General features: G+C 40.4%; 1 protein-coding gene across 1 annotated transcript; it reads left to right on the forward strand.

The window, feature by feature from the left end:
• The first annotated feature begins 1,683 nt into the window (after positions 1-1,683).
• Positions 1,684-22,388, forward strand: LOC110514451 (solute carrier family 35 member G2). Its single transcript, XM_036945640.2, has 2 exons — positions 1,684-2,339; positions 19,558-22,388. Exon 2 carries the CDS (start codon positions 19,582-19,584, stop codon positions 20,860-20,862), a length of 1,281 nt encoding a protein of 426 aa, XP_036801535.1. The 5' UTR covers positions 1,684-2,339; positions 19,558-19,581; the 3' UTR covers positions 20,863-22,388.
• Positions 22,389-24,118: the final 1,730 nt, after the last annotated feature.

Raw genomic sequence — 24,118 nt, forward strand, 5'->3', positions numbered from 1 at the left:
GCTCTGATACAAGCATCAAGCAGAACAGAGAGGAGAGGAGAGACAGAAGGAAGGAGGGCTCTGATACAAGCATCAAGCAGAACAGAGAGGAGAGGAGAGACAGCAGGAAGGAGGGCTCTGATACAAGCATCAAGCAGAACAGAGAGGAGAGACAGCAGGAAGGAGGGCTCTGATACAAGCATCAAGCAGAACGGAGAAGCGAGACAGCAGGAAGGAGGGCTCTGATACAATCATCTAGCAGAACAGAGAGGGGAGACAGCAGGAAGGAGGGCTCTGATACAAGCATCAAGCAGAACAGAGAGGAGAGGAGAGACAGCAGGAAGGAGGGCTCTGATACAAGCATCAAGCAGAACAGAGAGGAGAGGGGAGACAGCAGGAAGAAGAGCTCTGATACAAGCATCAAGCAGAACAGAGAGGAGAGGAGAGACAGCAGGAAGGAGGGCTCTGATACAAGCATCAAGCAGAACGGAGAGGAGAGACAGCAGGATGGAGGGCTCTGATACAAGCATCAAGCAGAACGGGGAGGAGAGGAGAAACAGCAGGAAGGAGGGCTCTGATACAAGCATCAAGCAGAACGGAGAGGAGAGACAGCAGGAAGGAGGGCTCTGATACAAGCATCAAGCAGAACAGAGAGGAGAGGAGAGACAGCAGGAAGGAGGGCACTGATACAAGCATCAAGCAGAACAGAGAAGAGAGGAGAGACAGCAGGAAGGAGGGCTCTGATACAAGCATCAAGCAGAACAGAGAGGAGAGACAGCAGGAAGGAGGGCTCTGATACAAGCATCAAGCAGAACGGAGAGGAGAGACAGCAGGAAGGAGGGCTCTGATACAAGCATCAAGCAGAACAGAGAGGAGAGACTGCAGGAAGGAGGGCACTGATACAAGCATCAAGCAGAACAGAGAGGAGAGGAGAGACAGCAGGAAGGAGGGCTCTGATACAAGCATCAAGCAGAACAGAGAGGAGAGACAGCAGGAAGGAGGGCTCTGATACAAGCATCAAGCAGAACAGAGAGGAGAGGAGAGACAGCAGGAAGGAGGGCTCTGATACAAGCATCAAGCAGAACGGAGAGGAGAGACAGCAGGATGGAGGGCTCTGATACAAGCATCAAGCAGAACGGGGAGGAGAGGAGAGACAGCAGGAAGGAGGGCTCTGATACAAGTATCAAGCAGAACGGAGAGGAGAGACAGCAGGAAGGAGGGCTCTGATACAAGCATCAAGCAGAACAGAGAGGAGAGGAGAGACAGCAGGAAGGAGGGCACTGATACAAGCATCAAGCAGAACAGAGAGGAGAGGAGAGACAGCAGGAAGGAGAGCTCTGATACAAGCATCAAGCAGAACAGAGAGGAGAGGAGAGGAGAGACAGCAGGAAGGAGGGCTCTGATACAAGCATCAAGCAGAACAGAGAGGAGAGGAGAGACAGCAGGAAGGAGGGCTCTGAGACAAGCATCAAGCAGAACGGAGAGGAGAGACAGCAGGAAGGAGGGCTCTGAGACAAGCATCAAGCAGAACAGAGAGGAGAGGAGAGACAGCAGGAAGGAGGGCTCTGATACAAGCATCAAGCAGAACGGAGAGGAGAGACAGCAGGAAGGAGGGCTCTGAGACAAGCATCAAGCAGAACGGAGAGGAGAGACAGCAGGAAGGAGGGCACTGATACAAGCATCAAGCAGAACAGAGAGGAGAGGAGAGACAGCAGGAAGGAGGGCTCTGATACAATCATCAAGCAGAACGGAGAGGAGAGGTTGGATCACTGCTGTGCTCTGTGTCTTCCCCTCTTGATCTGAAACGCTCTTAGTATTCATATGTTATTCTAGTGGAGATTTAAGAGATGAAATATCAACCATCATACCAATGTCCCAATTCATATAGGCTTCTGTGTTCACTTCCTCTTTCACATTGTGGGAATAGGCCATTATGAATCCAATTTTATTTTGATGACGACGATGATGGGGTAATGATGATGATGATGATGATGATGAACACACAGACAGAAACACACACCCATCCCCCACCCTAACCTGGTAGTTGGAGGAATATTTCGAAGGGGTGGTCTTGAGATGCAATGTTTTGAGCGGGGAGAGAGAAAAGCTGTTGCCGCAACCATTCTTCCTCCCTCCGGTTCCCACCGCTCTTTCCCTCGCTCCCTTCAAAGTCCACCTATCGAAGGCGTGGAGAACCTCTCGTGCGTCGCACACCGAGACCGTGCCTGTTGGAGACGCGCTGCATCCGCTCCACGGGAAGATGGAGAAACGGCAAGCACAGTTATCACAAGAAACCAAGGAAAGCTGTCATTTATGATGCAAATAATTTACCGTCGATAGGAACTTATTTTAGCGAAAGGGTAAGTGACACATTTTTTTACAGAATGAGATAGATTTTTGTGGACTGGATATGTAGTTCTGTTGAAGCAGACATATGGTAGTAGGCTACTGTGTCGCTTTATAGTGCCACAACATTATTCAATTAGTCTATGTTGAAATGACAGGCTATCTCACGAAGGGAACACATTTTACACATCACAATATATCAGACTCACCGGAACGATTGAAACTGGCACACGTTGACGTCAAATATTTTATGAATTGCGCACAAATAGTCTGCATGCGTATTTCTAAATATCTAAATGATTGACATTCTGCCTCATTAGAAGCATTATATATATATATACATTACTCGTATAGTTTATGTCCATGTGATACATAAACTGTATCACAAAAAAAAAAAAAAAATCGGAGATTATTTGAGTGTGAATCGAAGATTGGTTCAACATTTGTTCCATTAGTTATCCGAGACCTCCGGGGTGAAATTGTGATTTCATAAGTTTGATTATGGATTCGCCCTTTTTTCTCGAGGAAATTGTGTTTTTAGAGGAATTATCCATTTAAATTAATAAATACATATTAAACCTTTCAAGTTTTTCCTTATATTTCATATATGAACAATCCTTTATTTATTACATATAACAATCTAATTGGTTATGAACGTTTGACCAGAAAGCAATATATCAGAGATGAGAGAATGTTGGTAGTGTAGGGAGAGAGAGCTAGGGAGAGAGAAAGAGAAAGACAGAGGGAGGGATAGAGAGAAAGAGGGAGGCATAGAGAGAGAGAGAGAGAGAGAGAGAGAGAGAGAGAGAGAGCAAGAGAGAGAGAGAGGAAAGAGAGGGAGAGAGAGAGAGAGAGGGAGAGAGGAGAGAGAGAGAGAGAGGGGAGAGAGAGAGCAAGAGAGAGAGAGAGGAAAGAGAGGGGGGAGAGAGAGAGAGAGAGAGAGCAAGAGAGAGAGAGAGGGGAGAGAGAGAGGGAGAGAGGGAAGAGAGAGGGAGAGGTGAGGGTGCTGGTGATGTAGCTGGGTGTGAGTCAGATAGGATGGATCATATCTCTGCCCTCTTGTGGTATGAACTAAAATTAGAGTGTGGGTTGACCAGACTTTCAGTTTGGCATAGCCAAGGAGAGCTTACCAAATCTTATCCATCACATTCCAAGTGTCCACAATTCAGAAGGTTAATCCTGGTTGTGGATAGAACAGGAGGAGACTGGTCTGAGGGTGCTTCATGTGTAGCAGTGGAGGCTGGTGGGAGGAGCTATAGGAGGACGTCGCTCATTGTAATGGCTGCAACGGGAACAATGTAATGGAGTTAAATCTGGTTTCCGTATGTTTGACGTGTCTGATTCCGTTCCAGACATTACAATGAGCCCATCCTCCTATAGCTCCTCCCACCAGCCACCACTGGTGTGTATTATGGGGGAGGGTGGAAGTGAGAGGATTCTGAAATTATTTTAGTATTGTATTGCAAAGTATTGTATTGTAATGCAATGTAATTTATGTATTGTAATGTAATGTATTGCATTGTAATGCAATGTAATTTATGTATTGTAATGTAATGTATTGTATTGCATTGTAATGTAATATATTGTATTGCATTGTAATGTAATATATTGTAATGTATTGTAATGTTTGGCTTGGCACCTAAGACCCTCAGAAACATTTACAGACGCACAATCGAGAGCATCCTGTCTGGGTGTTTCACCGCCTGGTACGGGAACTGCCCCCGCTCTCAACCGCAAGGCTCTCCACAGGGTGGTGCGGTCTGTCCAATGCATCACTGGGGGCAAACTGTGTTGTGGAAATTACAACATTATGTTATCCACATAACTTTATATTAGAATGTATTCTGATATTGTCATGTTTGATTGTTTTGAAGAAATCTAAAAGTCTCTCAACAACCAGGCGAGCCACGGCCTGTTCACCCCGCTATCATCCAGAAGGCGAGGTCAGTACAGGTGCATCAAAGCTGGGACCGAGAGACTGAAAAACAGCTTCTATCTCAAGGCCATCAGAATGTTAAACAGCCATCACTAGCCAGCTACCACCCGGTTACTCAACCCTGCACCTTAGAGGCTGCTGCCCTATATACAGTTGAAGTCAGAAGTTTACATACACTTTAGCCAAATACATTTAAACTCAGTTTTTCACAATTCCTGACATTTAATCCTAGTAAAAATTCCCTGTCTTAGTTCAGTTAGAATCACCACTTTTTTTCTAAGAATGTGAAATGTCAGAATAAAAGGAGAGAGAATTATTTATTTCAGCTTTTATTTCTTTAATCACATTCCCAGTGGGTCAGAAGTTTACATACACTCAATTAGTATTTGGTAGCGTTGCCTTTAAATTATTTAACTTGGGTCAACATTTTTCATCAGTCATGAGGACATTTCTCCAAAAAGTACGATCTTTGTCCCCATGTGCAGTTGCAAACTGTAGTCTGGCTTTTTTATGGCGGTTTTGGAGCAGTGGCTTCTTCCTTGCTGAGCGGCCTTTCAGGTTATGTCGATATAGGACTCGTTTTACTGTGGATATAGATACTTTTGTACCGGTTTCCTCCAGCATCTTCACAAGGTCCTTTGCTGTTGTTCTGGGATTGATTTGCACTTTCACACTAAAGTACGTTCATCTCTTGGAGACAGAACGTGTCTCCTTCCTGAGCGGTATGATGGCTGCGTGGTCCCATGGTGTTTATACTTGCATACTATTGTTTGTACAGATGAACGTGGTACCTTCAGGCGTTTGGAAATTGCTCCCTAGGATGAACCAGACTTGTGGAGGTCTAGAATTTTTTTTCTGAGGTCTTGGCTGATTTCTTTTGATTTTCCCATGATGTCAAGCAAAGAGGCACTGAGTATGAAGGTAGGCCTTGAAAAACCTCCAATTGACTCAAATTATATCAATTAGCCTATCAGAAGCTTCTAAAGCCATGACATAATTTTCTGGAATTTTCCAAGCTGTTTAAAGGCACAGTCAACTTAGTGTATGTAAACTTCTGACCCACTGGAATTGTGATACAGTGAATTATAAGTTAAATAATCTGTCTGTAAACAATTGTTGGAAAAATGACTTGTGTCTTGCACAAAGTAGATGTCCTAACCGACTTGCCAAAACTATAGTTTGTTAACAAGAAATTTGTGGAGTGGTTGAAAAACAAGTTTTAATGACTCCATCCTAAGTGTATGCAAACTTTCAACTTCAACTGTATGTATACATGGAATCACTGGTCACTTTAATAATGGAACTCTAGCCACTTTAATAATGGAACTCTAGTCACGTTAATAATGGAACTCTAGTCAATTTAATAATGGAACTCTAGCCACTTTAATAATGGAACTCTAGTCACTTTAATAATGAAACTCTAGTCACTTTAATAATGGAACTCTAGTCACTTTAATAATGGAACTCTAGCCACTTTAATAATGGAACTCTAGTCACTTTAATAATGAAACTCTAGTCACTTTAATAATGGAACTCTAGTCACTTTAATAATGGAACTCTAGCCACTTTAATAATGGAACTCTAGTCACTTTAATAATGGAACTCTAGCCACTTTAATAATGGAACTCTAGCCACTTTAATAATGGAACTCTAGCCACTTTAATAATGGAACTCTTGCCACTTTAATAATGGAACTCTAGTCACTTTAATAATGGAACTCTAGTCACTTTAATAATGGAACTCTAGTCACTTTAATAATGGAACTCTAGCCACTTTAATAATGGAACACTGGCCACTTTAATAATGGAACACTGGTCCCTTTAATAATGGAACTCTAGCCACTTTAATAATGGAACTCTAGTCACTTTAATAATGGAACTCTAGCCACTTTAATAATGGAACACTGGCCACTTTAATAATGGAACTCTAGCCACTTTAATAATGGAACACTGGCCACTTTAATAATGGAACTCTAGCCACTTTAATAATGGAACTCTAGCCACTTTAATAATGGAACACTGGCCACTTTAATAATGGAACTCTAGCCACTTTAATAATGGAACACTGGCCACTTTAATAATGGAACTCTAGCCACTTTAATAATGGAACTCTAGCCACTTTAATAATGGAACACTGGCCACTTTAATAATGGAACACTGGCCACTTTAATAATGGAACTCTAGCCACTTTAATAATGGAACACTGGCCACTTTAATAATGGAACTCTAGCCACTTTAATAATGGAACTCTAGCCACTTTAATAATGGAACTCTTGCCACTTTAATAATGGAACTCTAGTCACTTTAATAATGGAACTCTAGTCACTTTAATAATGGAACTCTAGTCACTTTAATAATGGAACTCTAGCCACTTTAATAATGGAACACTGGTCACTTTAATAATGGAACTCTAGCCACTTTAATAATGGAACTCTAGTCACTTTAATAATGGAACTCTAGCCACTTTAATAATGGAACACTGGCCACTTTAATAATGGAACTCTAGCCACTTTAATAATGGAACACTGGCCACTTTAATAATGGAACTCTAGCCACTTTAATAATGGAACTCTAGCCACTTTAATAATGGAACACTGGCCACTTTAATAATGGAACTCTAGCCACTTTAATAATGGAACACTGGCCACTTTAATAATGGAACTCTAGCCACTTTAATAATGGAACTCTAGCCACTTTAATAATGGAACACTGGCCACTTTAATAATGGAACACTGGCCACTTTAATAATGGAACTCTAGCCACTTTAATAATGGAACACTGGCCACTTTAATAATGGAACTCTAGCCACTTTAATAATGGAACTCTAGCCACTTTAATAATGGAACACTGGCCACTTTAATAATGGAACTCTAGCCACTTTAATAATGGAACTCTAGCCACTTTAATAATGGAACACTGGCCACTTTAATAATGGAACTCTAGCCACTTTAATAATGGAACTCTAGCCACTTTAATAATGGAACTCTAGCCACTTTAATAATGGAACTCTAGCCACTTTAATAATGGAACACTGGCCACTTTAATAATGGAACTCTAGCCACTTTAATAATGGAACTCTAGCCACTTTAATAATGGAACACTGGCCACTTTAATAATGGAACTCTAGCCACTTTAATAATGGAACTCTAGCCACTTTAATAATGGAACACTGGCCACTTTAATAATGGAACACTGGCCACTTTAATAATGGAACTCTAGCCACTTTAATAATGGAACACTGGCCACTTTTATAATGGAACACTGGTCACTTTAATAATGGAACACTGGCCACTTTAATAATGGAACTCTAGCCACTTTAATAATGGAACTCTAGCCACTTTAATAATGGAACACTGGCCACTTTAATAATGGAACACTGGTCCCTTTAATAATGGAACTCTAGCCACTTTAATAATGGAACTCTAGTCACTTTAATAATGGAACTCTAGCCACTTTAATAATGGAACTCTAGCCACTTTAATAATGGAACACTGGCCACTTTAATAATGGAACACTGGCCACTTTAATAATGGAACACTGGTCCCTTTAATAATGAAACTCTAGCCACTTTAATAATGGAACTCTAGTCACTTTAATAATGGAACTCTAGCCACTTTAATAATGGAACTCTAGCCACTTTAATAATGGAACTCTAGTCACTTTAATAATGGAACTCTAGTCACTTTAATAATGGAACTCTAGTCACTTTAATAATGGAACTCTAGCCACTTTAATAATGTTTACATACTGCTTTACTCATCTCATATGTATATACTGTATTATATTCTATTGTATTTAGTCAATGCCACTCCAACATTGCTCGTCCTAATATTTATATATTTCTTAATTCCATTCTTCTACTTTCAGATGTGTATGTTGTTGTGAATTGTTAGATACTACTGCACTGTTGGAGCTAAATATGTGACCAATAACATTTGATTTGATTTGAATGGATTTTGTATTGTATTGTAATGTATTGTAAGGCCATGTGTTGTAATGTATTGTGATGTATTGTATTGTGATGTATTGTATTGTGATGTATTGTAATGTGATGTATTGTATTATAATGTATTGTAATGTAATATATTGTATTGTAATGTAATGTAATGTATTATAATGTATTGTAATGTAATGTAATGTATTGTATTGTAATGTATTGTATTGTAATGTATTGTATTGTAATGTATTGTATTGTAATGTAATGTATTGTATTATAATGTATTGTAATGTAATATATTGTATTGTAATGTATTGTATTGTATTGTAATGTATTGTATTATAATGTATTGTATTGTAATGTATTGTATTGTAATGTATTGTATTGTATTGTAATGTAATGTAATGTATTGTATTGTAAAGTAATGCATTGTAATGTAAAGGAATGTATTGTAAAGTATTGTATGGTAATGTAATGTATTGTAATGTATGGTAATGTATTGTATTGTATGGTAATGTATGGATTGTATTATAAAGTATTGTATTGTAATGTATTGTATTGTAAAGTAATGTATTGTATTGTAATGTATTGTAATGTATTGTAATGTATGGTAATGTAATGTATTGTAAAGTAATGTATTGTATTGTAATGTAATGTATTGTAATGTAATATATTGTATTGTATTGTAAGGCCATGGATAGGCCTGCTGTATTGTGTTGTACTAAACACAATGCATTTAGATTCTTACAAGATTTCTATATATTTTCTCATCATTAGATGCTACAACATCTGAATATCATCTGTTCCCTCCGCCCCCATTCCCTCTCTGCTATTAGTAGGCTAGTGCACGGCAGGCTAGTGCACGGCAGGCTAGTGCACGGCAGGCTAGTGCACGGCAGCATGAAGCATCAAGCTGTGCTTCATCTCACTGAGTGGGGCTTCTTTTGTTGTGGTCCAGTCAAGCAGCTAATAGGGAAACATCATGTGAATCATTGTCCCCCACAATGAAATCAGGGAGGGGACTGTGGATCTGTCTCCATCCGTCCGTTCATGCGTTAGTCACACGCGATATCGCAGCGAGCACTGACCCCATTTTGACTAAACGTGGGTGAATGACGCATCTTGCCATAGAGATCTGTTATTTACACAATTACACTGATTGGCCCAAGTTGGGAGCACTAGTAATTAACTGAAATGTTTTAGTCACATGAACGTAAAGCTGCAACCAATAGGAGGCCTGGTGCTGAAACGTAAAGCTGCAACCAATAGGAGGCCTGGTGCTGAAACGTAAAGCTGCGACCAATAGGAGGCCTGGTGCTGAAACGTAAAGCTGCAACCAATAGGAGGCCTGGTGCTGAAACGTAAAGCTGCAACCAATAGGAGGCCTGGTGCTGAAAATATATATATCTTGCCCAGCAACAGATGGAGAAAAGCTACACCAGTAGAATAATTCATTTCAACAATAATCTTAATTTGAATTTGACTTTACAAACAACAAGAGGGCTTAATTGGAGTCTATTTCTTCAGAGCCTAGACCTATATAAAATATCTTAACTGGCTGAGGTAGACTATGAGGCTTAACAGCCTAATAGAAGTAGGATTGGTTTTCATTAGGCCTACTTACAATTGTAACTGGCCCAAAAAATGTAGCATCCTACATAAAACAGTCATTTAAAGAGAAATATGTAATGTTTGTGTCTGAATGTCTATAATCGGGATAGCCTGCTCTTTTCACGACAGAACAAACAGCTTAACACCTAAATATCCCTGGACAATAATGTCAGTGTTTACTAAATACAGGCATATAGGCCGCTGAGTTACTTACCCCTCAGACATCAACTTGTGGATGTCGAGTGAGATGGATGTGCAGGCAGTCAGTCTATTGACTGATGTGGAAAGGACGACTCACAGGTCGTTGTAAGTCGATCCAAACATTGTTAGAACATAAAATGCACGTTTCTTTATAGTGCTGTAGTTCTCTGAGCATGCCCACCCAAAACGCACACAGGGACTCGGCACTCCTGAGCGCATCCCTGATTCGGCTCGACGTCTGGAGTTCAATCAGCTCCGTTTGAAATGCGGCCTCATCCAGCGAAGGTATCGTTTTCTGAGCTCGGGGAGGAGAATTCACCACTTGGGTGGACTGCCTATATGTTCTTCAGTGTGCTGAAGTGCAGTGGTCTTGCAGAAGGTCAGATCAAACCGCTTTCCCAGTAAAGACCTCAAGTTTTTCCATCATGTCCACGACTGTTTTCCCTCTTCCTTGTAACTGCAGATTGGATACGAATTCCTACATTCCCTGAAACAAAGGTGGCCAGATGCTGCTTTCATTTGGCTTTTTCTGAGAAAATCTACAACCTGGTCGTGCAGCTCACTGAACCTCTCTTTTCCTTTACTCAGCCAGATCACGTCGTTGTGAAGCAGGAGATCGTCATGGGAGGCCTCCTCTGATTCTGTCACAAGCTTGCAGAAAAAGACAGTGTTGTGAAGCAGGAGATCATCGTGGGAGGCCTCCTCTGATTCTGTCTGATCTCCCTAACAAAGTTGATTATGCATATGACTTCATCCCATCACATCTTTTTAGCTCAGCGTTTATTCTGGCACACAACACACTCTGATGGATGAGACAATGCAAACCATTCGTTTGTGGGGCGATCTCCTTCAACCTGCTGACCAGGCCCCTGTGTCTGCCCACCACACCAGGCCCCTGTGTCTGCCCACCACACCAGGCCCCTGTGTCTGCCCACCACACCAGGCCCCTGTGTCTGCCCACCACACCAGGAGCCCCATCGGGGACCACCAAGTGACAGGCCATGCTGCGTAAACAATTGTTCCAGTTGTGTGAATAGAATGTCCCCGATGGTGTGTCCCTTCGAATCCGTAGCTCTTCCTTTCATGTCCAGTAAAATAACGGTCCGCTACACACACAACTGTTCTCCATCGGTGTTGTCAGTACTCTCATCATCAGCCTGACTGAGCCCCTCCAGAACAATCCTATGCACCTCATCTCCCAGTGCACGGACACGGCATCCGGCTGTTGACACAGAACAGGGGCACCTGTTTAACAGAGAGAAATTATGCTATCCATAGACTTGTCTGTAGCCAATTCTGCCAAAACTGTCACCATGCACTTTTTAAATACCTCCGTAGTCTGTGAAGGGCATGTTGTGTTTAGTTAGAACCCTTGACGCTTTTAGGGAGGCACTTCTGACCTTCTGTTGTTGGGTCAGACCATGAAGGAGGTGACCTTCTGTTGTTGGGTCAGGCCATGAAGGAGGTGACCTTCTGTTGTTGGGTCAGACCATGAAGGAGGTGACCTTCTGTTGTTGGGTCAGGACATGGAGGAGGTGACCTTCTGTTGTTGGGTCAGGCCATGAAGGAGGTGACCTTCTGTTGTTGGGTCAGACCATGAAGGAGGTGACCTTCTGTTGTTAGGTCAGACCATGAAGGAGGTGACCTTCTGTTGTTGGGTCAAACCATGAAGGAGGTGACCTTCTGTTGTTGGGTCAGACCATGAAGGAGGTGACCTTCTGTTGTTGGGTCAGGCCATGAAGGAGGTGACCTTCTGTTGTTGGGTCAGACCATGAAGGAGGATTCTGTTACCGATAAACCCAGACCGGTCCGTGCATCACTACCGGTATACAGTAAAATACGGTATACAGTCCAGCCCTAGTTTGAGTGTGTCAAGAACTACAAATCTGCTCTTTTCTTTCCCACTCAACAGTTTACTGTGTGTATCAAGAATGGTTCATCCAGCCAACTTGACACAACTGTGGGAAGCACTTTTAGTCAACATGAGCCAGCATCCCTGTGGAACACTTTCCCAAATGAATTGAAGCTGTTCTGATGGCAGAAGGGGTTGAAAGCAGGGACAGGGAGCTCCAAAAATATTGTGAAAGTGACAAACGTGTTGTTTTTGCTCTCTACCCCATCACTTTGGATTTTAAATGATACAATGGCTGAGGTTAAAATACAGACTGTCAGCTTTAATTTGAGGATATTTTCATCATCATATATTTTCATATCTTTTTTCCCATCAAAAGATGCACCTGTGTAATGATTATGCTGTTTAATCAGCTTATTGATATGCCACACCTGTCAGGTGGATGGAGAGAGAGAGAGAGACAGAGAGAGAGAGACAGAGAGAGAGTGATTATGCTGTTTAATCAGCTTCTAGATATGCCACACCTGTCAGGTGGATGGAGAGAGAGAGAGAGAGAGACAGAGAGAGAGAGTGATTATGCTGTTTAATCAGCTTCTTGATATGCCACACCTGTCAGGTGGATGGATAATTTTGGGAATGGAGAAATGCTCAATACAGGGATTTAGAGAGACATAGAGCGAGTGAGAGAGAGAGGGAGAGAGAGAGAGACAGAGAGAGAGAGGTAGAGAGAGAGAGACAGAGAGAGAGAGAGAGAGAGAGAGAGAGAGAGAGAGAGAGAGAGAGAGAGAGAGAAAGTGAGAGAGAGAGAGAGAGAGAGAGAGAGACAGAGAGATCACTGAGGCAGTGAGTTATGAATTATGTAAGTGTTTCATCTGTGTTTGGGAAAACCTCCATCTTGAGCAGCAGAAACCCGCTGGCCCTCTGTCTTTCTCAAATATTTCTCCCTTTGCTGTTCCTCTCCAAGACCACAATATATTCATATTTTCATCTGTCATCTTTATTGCTTGTGGATTGTTTGATTTGATTGATATTACTACCAGTCAGTATATTACCACCAGTCAGTATATTACCACCAGCCAGTATATTACCACCAGTCAGTATATTACTACCAGTATATTACTACCAGTCAGTATATTACCACCAGTATATTACCACCAGTCAGTATATTACCACCAGTATATTACCACCAGTCAGTATATTACCACCAGTCAGTATATTACCACCAGTATATTACCACCAGTATATTACCACCAGTCAGTATATTACCACCAGTCAGTATATTACCACCAGTATATTACCACCAGTCAGTATATTACCACCAGTCAGTATATTACCACCAGTCAGTATATTACCACCAGTCAGTATATTACCACCAGTCAGTATATTACCACCAGTCAGTATATTACCACCAGTATATTACCACCAGTCAGTATATTACCACCAGTCAGTATATTACCACCAGTATATTACCACCAGTATATTACCACCAGTCAGTATATTACCACCAGTCAGTATATTACCACCAGTCAGTATATTACCACCAGTCAGTATATTACCACCAGTATATTACCACCAGTCAGTATATTACCACCAGTCAGTATATTACCACCAGTCAGTATATTACCACCAGTCAGTATATTACCACCAGTATATTACCACCAGTCAGTATATTACCACCAGTATATTACCACCAGTCAGTATATTACCACCAGTCAGTATATTACCACCAGTCAGTATATTACCACCAGTATATTACCACCAGTCAGTATATTACCACCAGTCAGTATATTACCACCAGTCAGTATATTACTACCAGTATATTACCACCAGTATATTACCACCAGTATATTACTACCAGTATATTACCACCAGTATATTACCACCAGTATATTACTACCAGTATATTACCACCAGTATATTACTACCAGTCAGTATATTACCACCAGTATATTACCACCGGTATATTACCACCAGTATATTACTACCAGTATATTGCCACCAGTATATTACTACCAGTCAGTATATTACCACCAGTATATTACTACCAGTATATTACCACCAGTATATTACTACCAGTATATTACCACCAGTATATTACTACCAGTATATTGCCACCAGTATATTACTACCAGTCAGTATATTACCACCAGTATATTACTACCAGTATATTACCACCAGTATATTACCACCAGTATATTACTACCAGTATATTACCACCAGTATATTACTACCAGTATATTACCACCAGTATATTACTACCAGTCAGTATATTACCACCAGTATATTACTACCAGTATATTACCACCAGTATATTACTACCAGTATATTACCACCAGTATATTACCACCAGTATTTTACCACCAGTCAGTATATTACCACCAGTATATTACCACCAGTCAGTATATTACCACCAGTCAGTATATTACCACCAGTATATTACTAATGGTCAGTATATTACCACCAGTGTATTACCACCAGTATATTACCACCAGTATATTACTACCAGTATATTACCACCAGTCAGTATATTACCACCAGTATATTACCACCAGTCAGTATATTACCACCAGTCAGTATATTACCACCAGTCAGTATATTACCACCAGTATATTACTACCAGTATATTACCACCAGTATATTACCACCAGTCAGTATATTACTACCAGTATATTACTACCAGTCAGTATATTACTACCAGTATATTACCACCAGTATATTACCACCAGTCAGTATATTACTACCAGTATATAACTACCAGTCAGTATATTACCACCAGTATATTACTACCAGTCAGTATATTACCACCAGTCAGTATATTACCACCAGTCAGTATATTAACACCAGTATGTTACCACCAGTATATTACCACCAGTATATTACCACCAGTCAGTATATTACCACCAGTATATTACCACCAGTCAGTATATTACCACCAGTATATTACCACCAGTATATTACCACCAGTATATTACCACCAGTATATTACCACCAGTATATTCCACCAGTCAGTATATTACCACCAGTATATTACCACCAGTTAGTATATTACCACCAGTCAGTATATTACTACCAGTATATTACCACCAGTCAGTATATTACCACCAGTCAGTATATTACTACCAGTATATTACTACCAGTCAGTATATTACTACCAGTATATTACTACCAGTATATTACCACCAGTCAGTATATTACCACCAGTATATTACTACCAGTCAGTATATTACCACCAGTCAGTATATTACAACCAGTATATTACCACCAGTATATTACTACCAGTCAGTATATTACCACCAGTCAGTATATTACCACCAGTCAGTATATTACCACCAGTATATTATAGTCAGTATATTACCACCAGTATATTACCACCAGTATATTACCACCAGTCAGTATATTACCACCAGTATTTTACCACCAGTCAGTATATTACCACCAGTATATTACCACCAGTATATTACTACCAGTATATTACCACCAGTATATTACCACCAGTCAGTATATTACTACCAGTATATTACTACCAGTCAGTATATTACTACCAGTATATTACTACCAGTATATTACCACCAGTCAGTATATTACCACCAGTATATTACTACCAGTCAGTATATTACCACCAGTCAGTATATTACCACCAGTCAGTATATTACCACCAGTATATTACCACCAGTATATTACCACCAGTCAGTATATTACTACCAGTATATTACTACCAGTCAGTATATTACCACCAGTATATTACCACCAGTATATTACTACCAGTCAGTATATTACCACCAGTCAGTATATTACTACCAGTATATTACTACCAGTATATTACCACCAGTCAGTATATTACAACCAGTATATTATTACCAGTATATTAGCACCAGTATATTACTACCAGTATATTACCACCAGTATCTTACCACCAGGATATTAACACCAGTATATTAACACCATTCAGTATATTACCACCAGTCAGTATATTACCAGTCAGTATATTACCAGTCAGTATATTACTACCAGTATATTACCACCAGTCAGTATATTGCCACCAGTCAGTATATTACTACCAGTCAGTATATTACCACCAGTATATTACCACCAGTATATTACCACCAGTATATTACCACCAGTCAGTATATTACTACCAGTCAGTATATTACCACCAGTATATTACCACCGGTCAGTATATTAACACCAGTATATTACCACCAGTATATTACCACCGGTCAGTATATTACCACCAGTATATTACCACCAGTATATTACCACCAGTTAGTATATTACCACCAGTATATTACCTCCAGTATATTACCACCAGTATATTGCCACCAGTCAGTATATTACTACCAGTCAGTATATTACCACCAGTATATTACCACCAGTATATTACCACCAGTATATTACCACCAGTCAGTATATTACCACCAGTCAGTATATTACCACCAGTATATTACCACCAGTATATTACCACCAGTCAGTATATTACCACCAGTCAGTATATTACCACCAGTATATTACCACCAGTATATTACCACCAGTATGTTACCACCAGCCAGTATATTACCACCAGTATTTTACCACCAGTCAGTATATTACAACCAGTATATTACCACCAGTATATTACCACCAGTCAGTATATTACCACCAGTCAGTATATTACCACCAGTATATTACCACCAGTCAGTATATTACCACCAGTATATTACCACCAGTCAGTATATTACCACCAGTCAGTATATTACCACCAGTATATTACCACCAGTATATTACCACCAGTATGTTACCACCAGCCAGTATATTACCACCAGTATTTTACCACCAGTCAGTATATTACAACCAGTATATTACCACCAGTATTTTACCACCAGTCAGTATATTACCACCAGTATATTACTACCAGTATATTACCACCAGTATCTTACCACCAGGATATTAACACCAGTATATTAACACCATTCAGTATATTACCACCAGTCAGTATATTACCAGTCAGTATATTACCAGTCAGTATATTACTACCAGTATATTACCACCAGTCAGTATATTGCCACCAGTCAGTATATTACTACCAGTCAGTATATTACCACCAGTATATTACCACCAGTATATTACCACCAGTATATTACCACCAGTCAGTATATTACTACCAGTCAGTATATTACCACCAGTATATTACCACCGGTCAGTATATTAACACCAGTATATTACCACCAGTATATTACCACCGGTCAGTATATTACCACCAGTATATTACCACCAGTATATTACCACCAGTTAGTATATTACCACCAGTATATTACCTCCAGTATATTACCACCAGTATATTGCCACCAGTCAGTATATTACTACCAGTCAGTATATTACCACCAGTATATTACCACCAGTATATTACCACCAGTATATTACCACCAGTCAGTATATTACCACCAGTCAGTATATTACCACCAGTATATTACCACCAGTCAGTATATTACCACCAGTATATTACCACCAGTCAGTATATTACCACCAGTCAGTATATTACCACCAGTATATTACCACCAGTATATTACCACCAGTATGTTACCACCAGCCAGTATATTACCACCACAATTTTACCACCAGTCAGTATATTACAACCAGTATATTACCACCAGTATTTTACCACCAGTCAGTATATTACCACCAGTATATTACCACCAGTATTTGACCACCAGTCAGTATATTACAACCAGTATATTACCTCCAGTATATTACCACCAGTCAGTATATTACCACCAGTCAGTATATTACCACCAGTATATTACTACCAGTCAGTATATTATCACCAGTATATTACCAGTCAGTATATTACCACCAGTATATGACCACCAGTATTTTACCACCAGTCAGTATATTACCACCAGTATATTACCACCAGTATATTACCACCAGTCAGTATATTACCACCAGTATATTACCACCAGTATATTACCACCAGTATATTACCACCAGTATATTACCACCAGTCAGTATATTACCACCAGTATATTACCACCAGTCAGTATATTACCACCAGTATATTACCACCAGTATATTACCACCAGTATATTACCACCAGTCAGTATATTACCACCAGTATATTACCACCAGTCAGTATATTGCCACCAGTATTTTACCACCAGTCAGTATATTACAACCAGTATATTACCTCCAGTTTATTGCCACCAGTATTTTACCACCAGTCAGTATATTACAACCAGTATATTACCACCAGTATTTTACCACCAGTCAGTATATTACCACCAGTATATTACCACCAGTCAGTATATTACCACCAGTATATTACTACCAGTCAGTATATTACCACCAGTATATTACCACCAGTATATTACCACCAGTATATTACTACCAGTCAGTATATTACCACCAGTATATTACTACCAGTCAGTATATTACCACCAGTATATTACCACCAGTCAGTATATTACCACCGGTCAGTATATTACCACCAGTATATTACCACCAGTATTTACCACCAGTATATTACCACAAGTATATTACCACCAGTATATTACCACCAGTATATTACTACCAGTCAGTATATTACCACCAGTATATTACTACCAGTCAGTATATTACCACCAGTATATTACTACCAGTATATTACCACCAGTCAGTAATTTAATCATGTCTAATAATTCAAAGTTTATTTGTCCCGTGCGCTGAATACAACAGGTGTCGTCAACCTTACAGTGAAATGTTAACTTACAGGCTCTAACCAATAGTGCAATTAAGGTATTAGGTGAACAATAGGTAAGTAAAGAAATAAAACAACAGTAAAAAGACAGGCTATATACAGTAGAGGCTATATACAGTAGAGAGGCTATATACAGTAGAGGCTATATACAGGAGAGAGGCTATATACAGTGGAGAGACTATATACAGTAGAGGGATGTATATACAGTAGTGAGGCTATATACAGTAGAGGGGCTATATACAGTAGTGAGGCTATATACAGTAGAGAGGCTATATACAGTAGAGGGATGTATATACAGTAGTGAGGCTATATACAGTAGCGAGGCTATATACAGTAGAGAGGCTATATACAGTAGAGAGGCTATATACAGTAGAGAGGCTATGTACAGTAGAGGGATGTATATACAGTAGTGAGGCTATATACAGTGGCGAGGCTATATACAGTAGAGAGGCTATATACAGTAGAGAGGCTATATACAGTAGTGAGGCTATATACAGTAGTGAGGCTATATACAGTTGTGAGGCTATATACAGTAGTGAGGCTATATACAGTAGCGAGGCTATATACAGTAGAGAGGCTATATACAGTAGAGAGGCTATATACAGTAGTGAGGCTATATACAGTAGTGAGGCTATATACAGTTGTGAGGCTATATACAGTAGTGAGGCTATATACAGTAGCGAGGCTATATACAGTAGAGAGGCTATATACAGTAGAGAGGCTATATACAGTAGAGAGGCTATATACAGTAGCGAGGCTATATACAGTAGAGAGGCTATATACAGACACCGGTTAGTCAGGCTTATTGAGGTAGTATGTACATGTAGGTATGGTTAAAGTGACTATGCATATATGATGAACAGAGAGTAGCAGTAGCGTAAAATAGGGGTTGTTGGGTGATGGGACACAATGCAGATAGCCCGGTTAGCCAATGTGCGGTTGAGGTAGTATGTACATGAAGTAACTCTGACCTCTGTCCTTCTCCAGTGTGTTCTGATCTGCTGAAGGAACATGGATGTGTCTGGGGGCCAGCAGCAGTATGGAGGATCTAAGAAGAGGGTGAAGATCCACCCCAATTCCGTCACAGTGAAATACGCCACCCACTTCCCCCAGCCTGGAGACGAGGGTTACGATGATGCTCCATCCTTTGAAGACTTTGGGTCGTTTGCAGAGGCCAGCCCTGCTAAGAGACTGGTGACAGACAGTAGTAGGAGGACTTTCTTTGGCACCATAGAGACCCCCTGTCCGCTAGGGGGGAAGGGGCCATCGGGGGGAGGGGTGGAGCCCCAGAGCCGGGACAAGGGGGTCGGGGGGCAGCTGGCTAGCTTCGGGGAGGCCAACGTCCTGGCGTCCCGGGTCACCTGGATGGCGTTGTTCGGGGCAGCGGTGGCTCACGGCTGCGTTGCTCTGATCACGCGGCTGGCGGCAGACCGCTCCAAAGTGCCGTCCCTGGAGCTGATCTTCATCCGGTCTGTGATCCAGGTCCTGTCCATCACAGTGGTGTTTTATAACCAGGAGGAACCCTTCGGCCCGAAGGGGTACCGCCTCCGCCTCTTCTTCTATGGTGTCTGCAACGTCATCTCCATCACCTGCGCCTACACCGCCTTCGCCATCGTGCCGCCCAGCAACGGTACCATCATGTGGCGCGCAACCACCACGGTGTTCAGCGGCGTGATGGCCTTCCTGTTGTTAGACGAGAGGCTGGGCTACACGGACGTGGTGACGGTGGTGGGCAGCGTGTTCGGCCTGTGTCTCGTCATGATCCCCAATGTGGCCGACGAGGAGAAGTCTCGCCTCACCTTCTGGAAGGAGGCGTTCGGCTACACCATGACGGTGATGGCCGGCCTCACCGGAGCCCTGTCCATGATCGTCTACCGGGCCATCAAGGAGCGTGTCAGCATGTGGACAGCCCTGTTCACGTTCGGCTGGACGGGCACGGTGTGGGGCGCCTCCACCATGTTCGTTATGCAGGAGCCGATTATCCCCCTGGATGGGGAGACGTGGGGCTACCTCACGGGGATCTGTATCTGTTCCACCGTGGCGTTCCTGGGGGTCTACTACGCCCTCAACAAGTTCCACCCCGCCCTGGTGAGCACCGTGCAGCACCTGGAGATAGTGGTGGCCATGTTGCTTCAGCTCATGGTGCTGCGCATGGTCCCCTCCATCTACGACGTCATCGGGGGGCTGGTCATCATGGCCAGTGTGTTTACTCTAACGGGAGTGAAGCTATACAGGGTCAGCCGGGCTGTACGGCAGGACTACCAGGAGATACTGAACTCACCCATTAAATAGAGCCTGGACTCCATCTCTCTCTCTCTTTCTCCATCTCTCTCTCTCTCTCTCTCTCTCTCTCTCTCTCTCGCTGTCTCTCTCTCTCTCGCTGTCTCTCGCTGTCTCTCTCTCTCTCTCTCTCTCTCTCGCTGTCTCTCGCTGTCTCTCGCTGTCTCTCTCTCTCTCTCTCTCACTGTCTTTCTCTCTCCCTGTCTATCTGTCTCTCTCTCTGTCTCTCTCTCTCTCTCTGTCACTCTCTCCTCTCAATTCAATTCAAAGGGCTTTATTGGCATGGGAGACTTATGTTTACATTGCCAAAGCAAGTGAGGTAGATAATATACAAAAGTGAAATAAATAATAAAAATGAACAGTAAACATTACACTCACAGAAGTTCCAAAAGAATAAAGACATTTCAAATGTCATATTATGTCTATATACAGTGTTGTAATGATGTGCAAATAGTTAAAGTACAAAAGGGAAAATAAACATAAATATGGGTTGTATTTACAATGAACTAAAAGAATAGAGACATCTCTCTCTCTCTCTCTCTCGCTCTCCTTCTCTTTCTCTCTCTCTAATTTCAATTCAATACACTTTATTGGCATGACGTTACTAATGTGCATATTGCCAAAGCTTACTTTGGACATTTACAATATTAACATAAAAAAAAGTAATAATCAATGTTGTCAAAGGGACAAAAGTAACAACAATAACCAAGGATCAAAATAACCATACATTGAACAATAACAATAAGCATAGAGACCATGTTCAGGTTGGTTGGTCTGTCAGACACTGTCCCTCATCTTATGAAACATATGTCCCTCTCTCTCTGTGTGTCTCTCTCTCTCTCTCTCTGTGTTTGTGTCTCTCTCTGTCTCTCTGTGTCTCTCTGCCTCAGTGTGTCTCTCTGTGCCTCTCTCTCTGTGTCTCTCTCTCTGTATGTCCCTCTCTCTCTCTGTGTCTCTCTCTCTCTCTGTGTGTTTGTGTCTCTCTCTATTTCTCTCTGTGTCTGTCTCTGTGTCTCTCTCTCTGTATGTCCCTCTCTCTCTGTGTGTCTCTCTCTGTCTCTCTGTGTCTCTCTGCCCCTCTGTGTGTGTGTGTCTATATCTCTCTCTCTCTCTCTCTCTCTCTCTCTCTCTCTCTCTCTCTCTCTCTCTCTCTCTCTCTCTGTGTGTCTCTCTGTGCCTCTCGCGCCCCCTCCCTCTGTCTCTCTCTGTGTCTCTGTCTCTGTGTCTCTCTCTCTGTATGTTTCTCTCTCTCTCTCTGTGTGTCTCTCTCTGTTTCTGTCTCTCACTCCCTCTGTCTCTCTCTCTGTCTCTCTCTCTCTCTCTCTCTCCCCCTCTCTCTGTCTCTGTCTCTCTCTCTCTCCACCTCTCTCTGTCTCTCTCTCTAAATGTTGCCCGGTTACATGTACAATTTGTAGAATGTCTGTTGAAATCTTCACATATTTATTTTGTATTGTTCGTTGACTTGGAGGAGTGCCAACTGTGTAATGTCTTTGCTAAAGTTCTATTTGTCTGTGAAATAAAGACACGATGTGAAACGATTTGTACTGAGAGCTTTTGATTTCATGTCAACAGCGATAACGAAGAGCGTCAACAGAACCCACATGTTGATTAGATTACATATTCTGCACGTTAATCTCATGTGGCAACTTTACAGCTACAGTATGGCTTATATTGTTGTTGTAGTATATTGTTGTTGTAGTATATTGTTGTTGGAGTATATTGTTGTCAAGAGGATATTGTTGTTAGACTATATTGTTGTCAGAGGATATTGTTGTTAGAGTATATTGTTGTTAGAGTATATTGTTATTAGAGGATATTGTTGTTAGAGTATATTGTTGTTAGAGTATATTGTTGTTAGAGTATATTGTTGTTAAGAGTATATTGTTGTTAGAGTATATTGTTGTTAGAGTATATTGTTGTTGGAGTATATTGTTGTTGGAGTATATTGTTGTTAGAGTATATTGTTGTTAGAGTATATTGTTGTTAGAGTATATTGTTGTTAGAGTATATTGTTGTTAGAGTATATTGTTGTTAGAGTATATTGTTGTTGAAGTATATTGTTATTAGAGGATATTGTTGTTAGAGTATATTGTTGTTAGAGTATATTGTTGTTAGAGTATATTGTTGTTAGAGTATATTGTTGTTAGAGTATATTGTTGTTAGAGTATATTGTTGTTGGAGTATATTGTTGTTTGAGTATATTGTTGTTAGAGTATATTGTTGTTAGAGTATATTGTTGTTAGAGTATATTTTTGTTAGAGTATATTGTTGTTAGAGTATATTGTTGTTAGAGTATATTGTTGTCAGGAGGATATTGTTGTTAGAGTATATTGTTGTTAGAGTATATTGTTGTCAAGAGGATATTGTTGTTAGAGGATATTGTTGTGAGAGTATATTGTTGTTAGAGTATATTGTTGTCAAGAGGATATTGTTGTTAGAGTATATTGTTGTTAGAGTATATTGTTGTTGGAGTATATTGTTGTCAAGAGGATATTGTTGTTAGACTATATTGTTGTCAGAGGATATTGTTGTTAGAGTATATTGTTGTTAGAGTATACTGTTGTCAGGAGGATATTGTTGTTAGAGTATATTGTTGTTAGAGTATATTGTTGTTAGAGTATATTGTTGTTAGAGTATATTGTTGTTAGAGTATATTGTTGTTAGACTATATTGTTGTTAGAGTATATTGTTGTTAGAGTATATTGTTGTTGAAGTATATTGTTATTAGAGGATATTGTTGTTAGAGTATATTGTTAGAGTATATTGTTGTTAGAGTATATTGTTGTTGAAGTATATTGTTGTTAGAGTATATTGTTGTTAGAGTATATTGTTGTTAGAGTATATTGTTGTTAGAGTATATTGTTGTTGGAGTATATTGTTGTTTGAGTATATTGTTGTTAGAGTATATTGTTGTTAGAGTATATTGTTGTTAGAGTATATTGTTGTTGTAGTATATTGTTGTTAGAGTATATTGTTGTTTGAGGATATTGTTGTTAGAGTATATTGTTGTTAGAGTATATTGTTGTTGTAGTATATTGTTGTTAGAGTATATTGTTGTTGTAGTATATTGTTGTTAGAGTATATTGTTGTTTGAGTATATTGTTGTTAGAGTATATTGTTGTTAGAGTATATTGTTGTTAGAGTATATTGTTAGAGGATATTGTTGTTAGAGTATATTGTTGTTAGAGTATATTGTTAGAGGATATTGTTGTTAGAGTATATTGTTGTTAGAGTATATTGTTGTTGGAGTATATTGTTGTTGGAGTAT

Source organism: Oncorhynchus mykiss, chromosome 15 (genome assembly GCF_057628025.1).
Source record: "Oncorhynchus mykiss isolate SJ-2025 chromosome 15, ASM5762802v1, whole genome shotgun sequence".
In the NCBI taxonomy this organism is placed as follows: domain Eukaryota; kingdom Metazoa; phylum Chordata; class Actinopteri; order Salmoniformes; family Salmonidae; genus Oncorhynchus; species Oncorhynchus mykiss.

Bases quoted from the DNA above. Each gene is read 5' to 3' on its own strand.
- LOC110514451 (XM_036945640.2), top strand. From the start codon at position 19,582: ATGGATGTGTCTGGGGGCCAGCAGCAGTATGGAGGATCTAAGAAGAGG.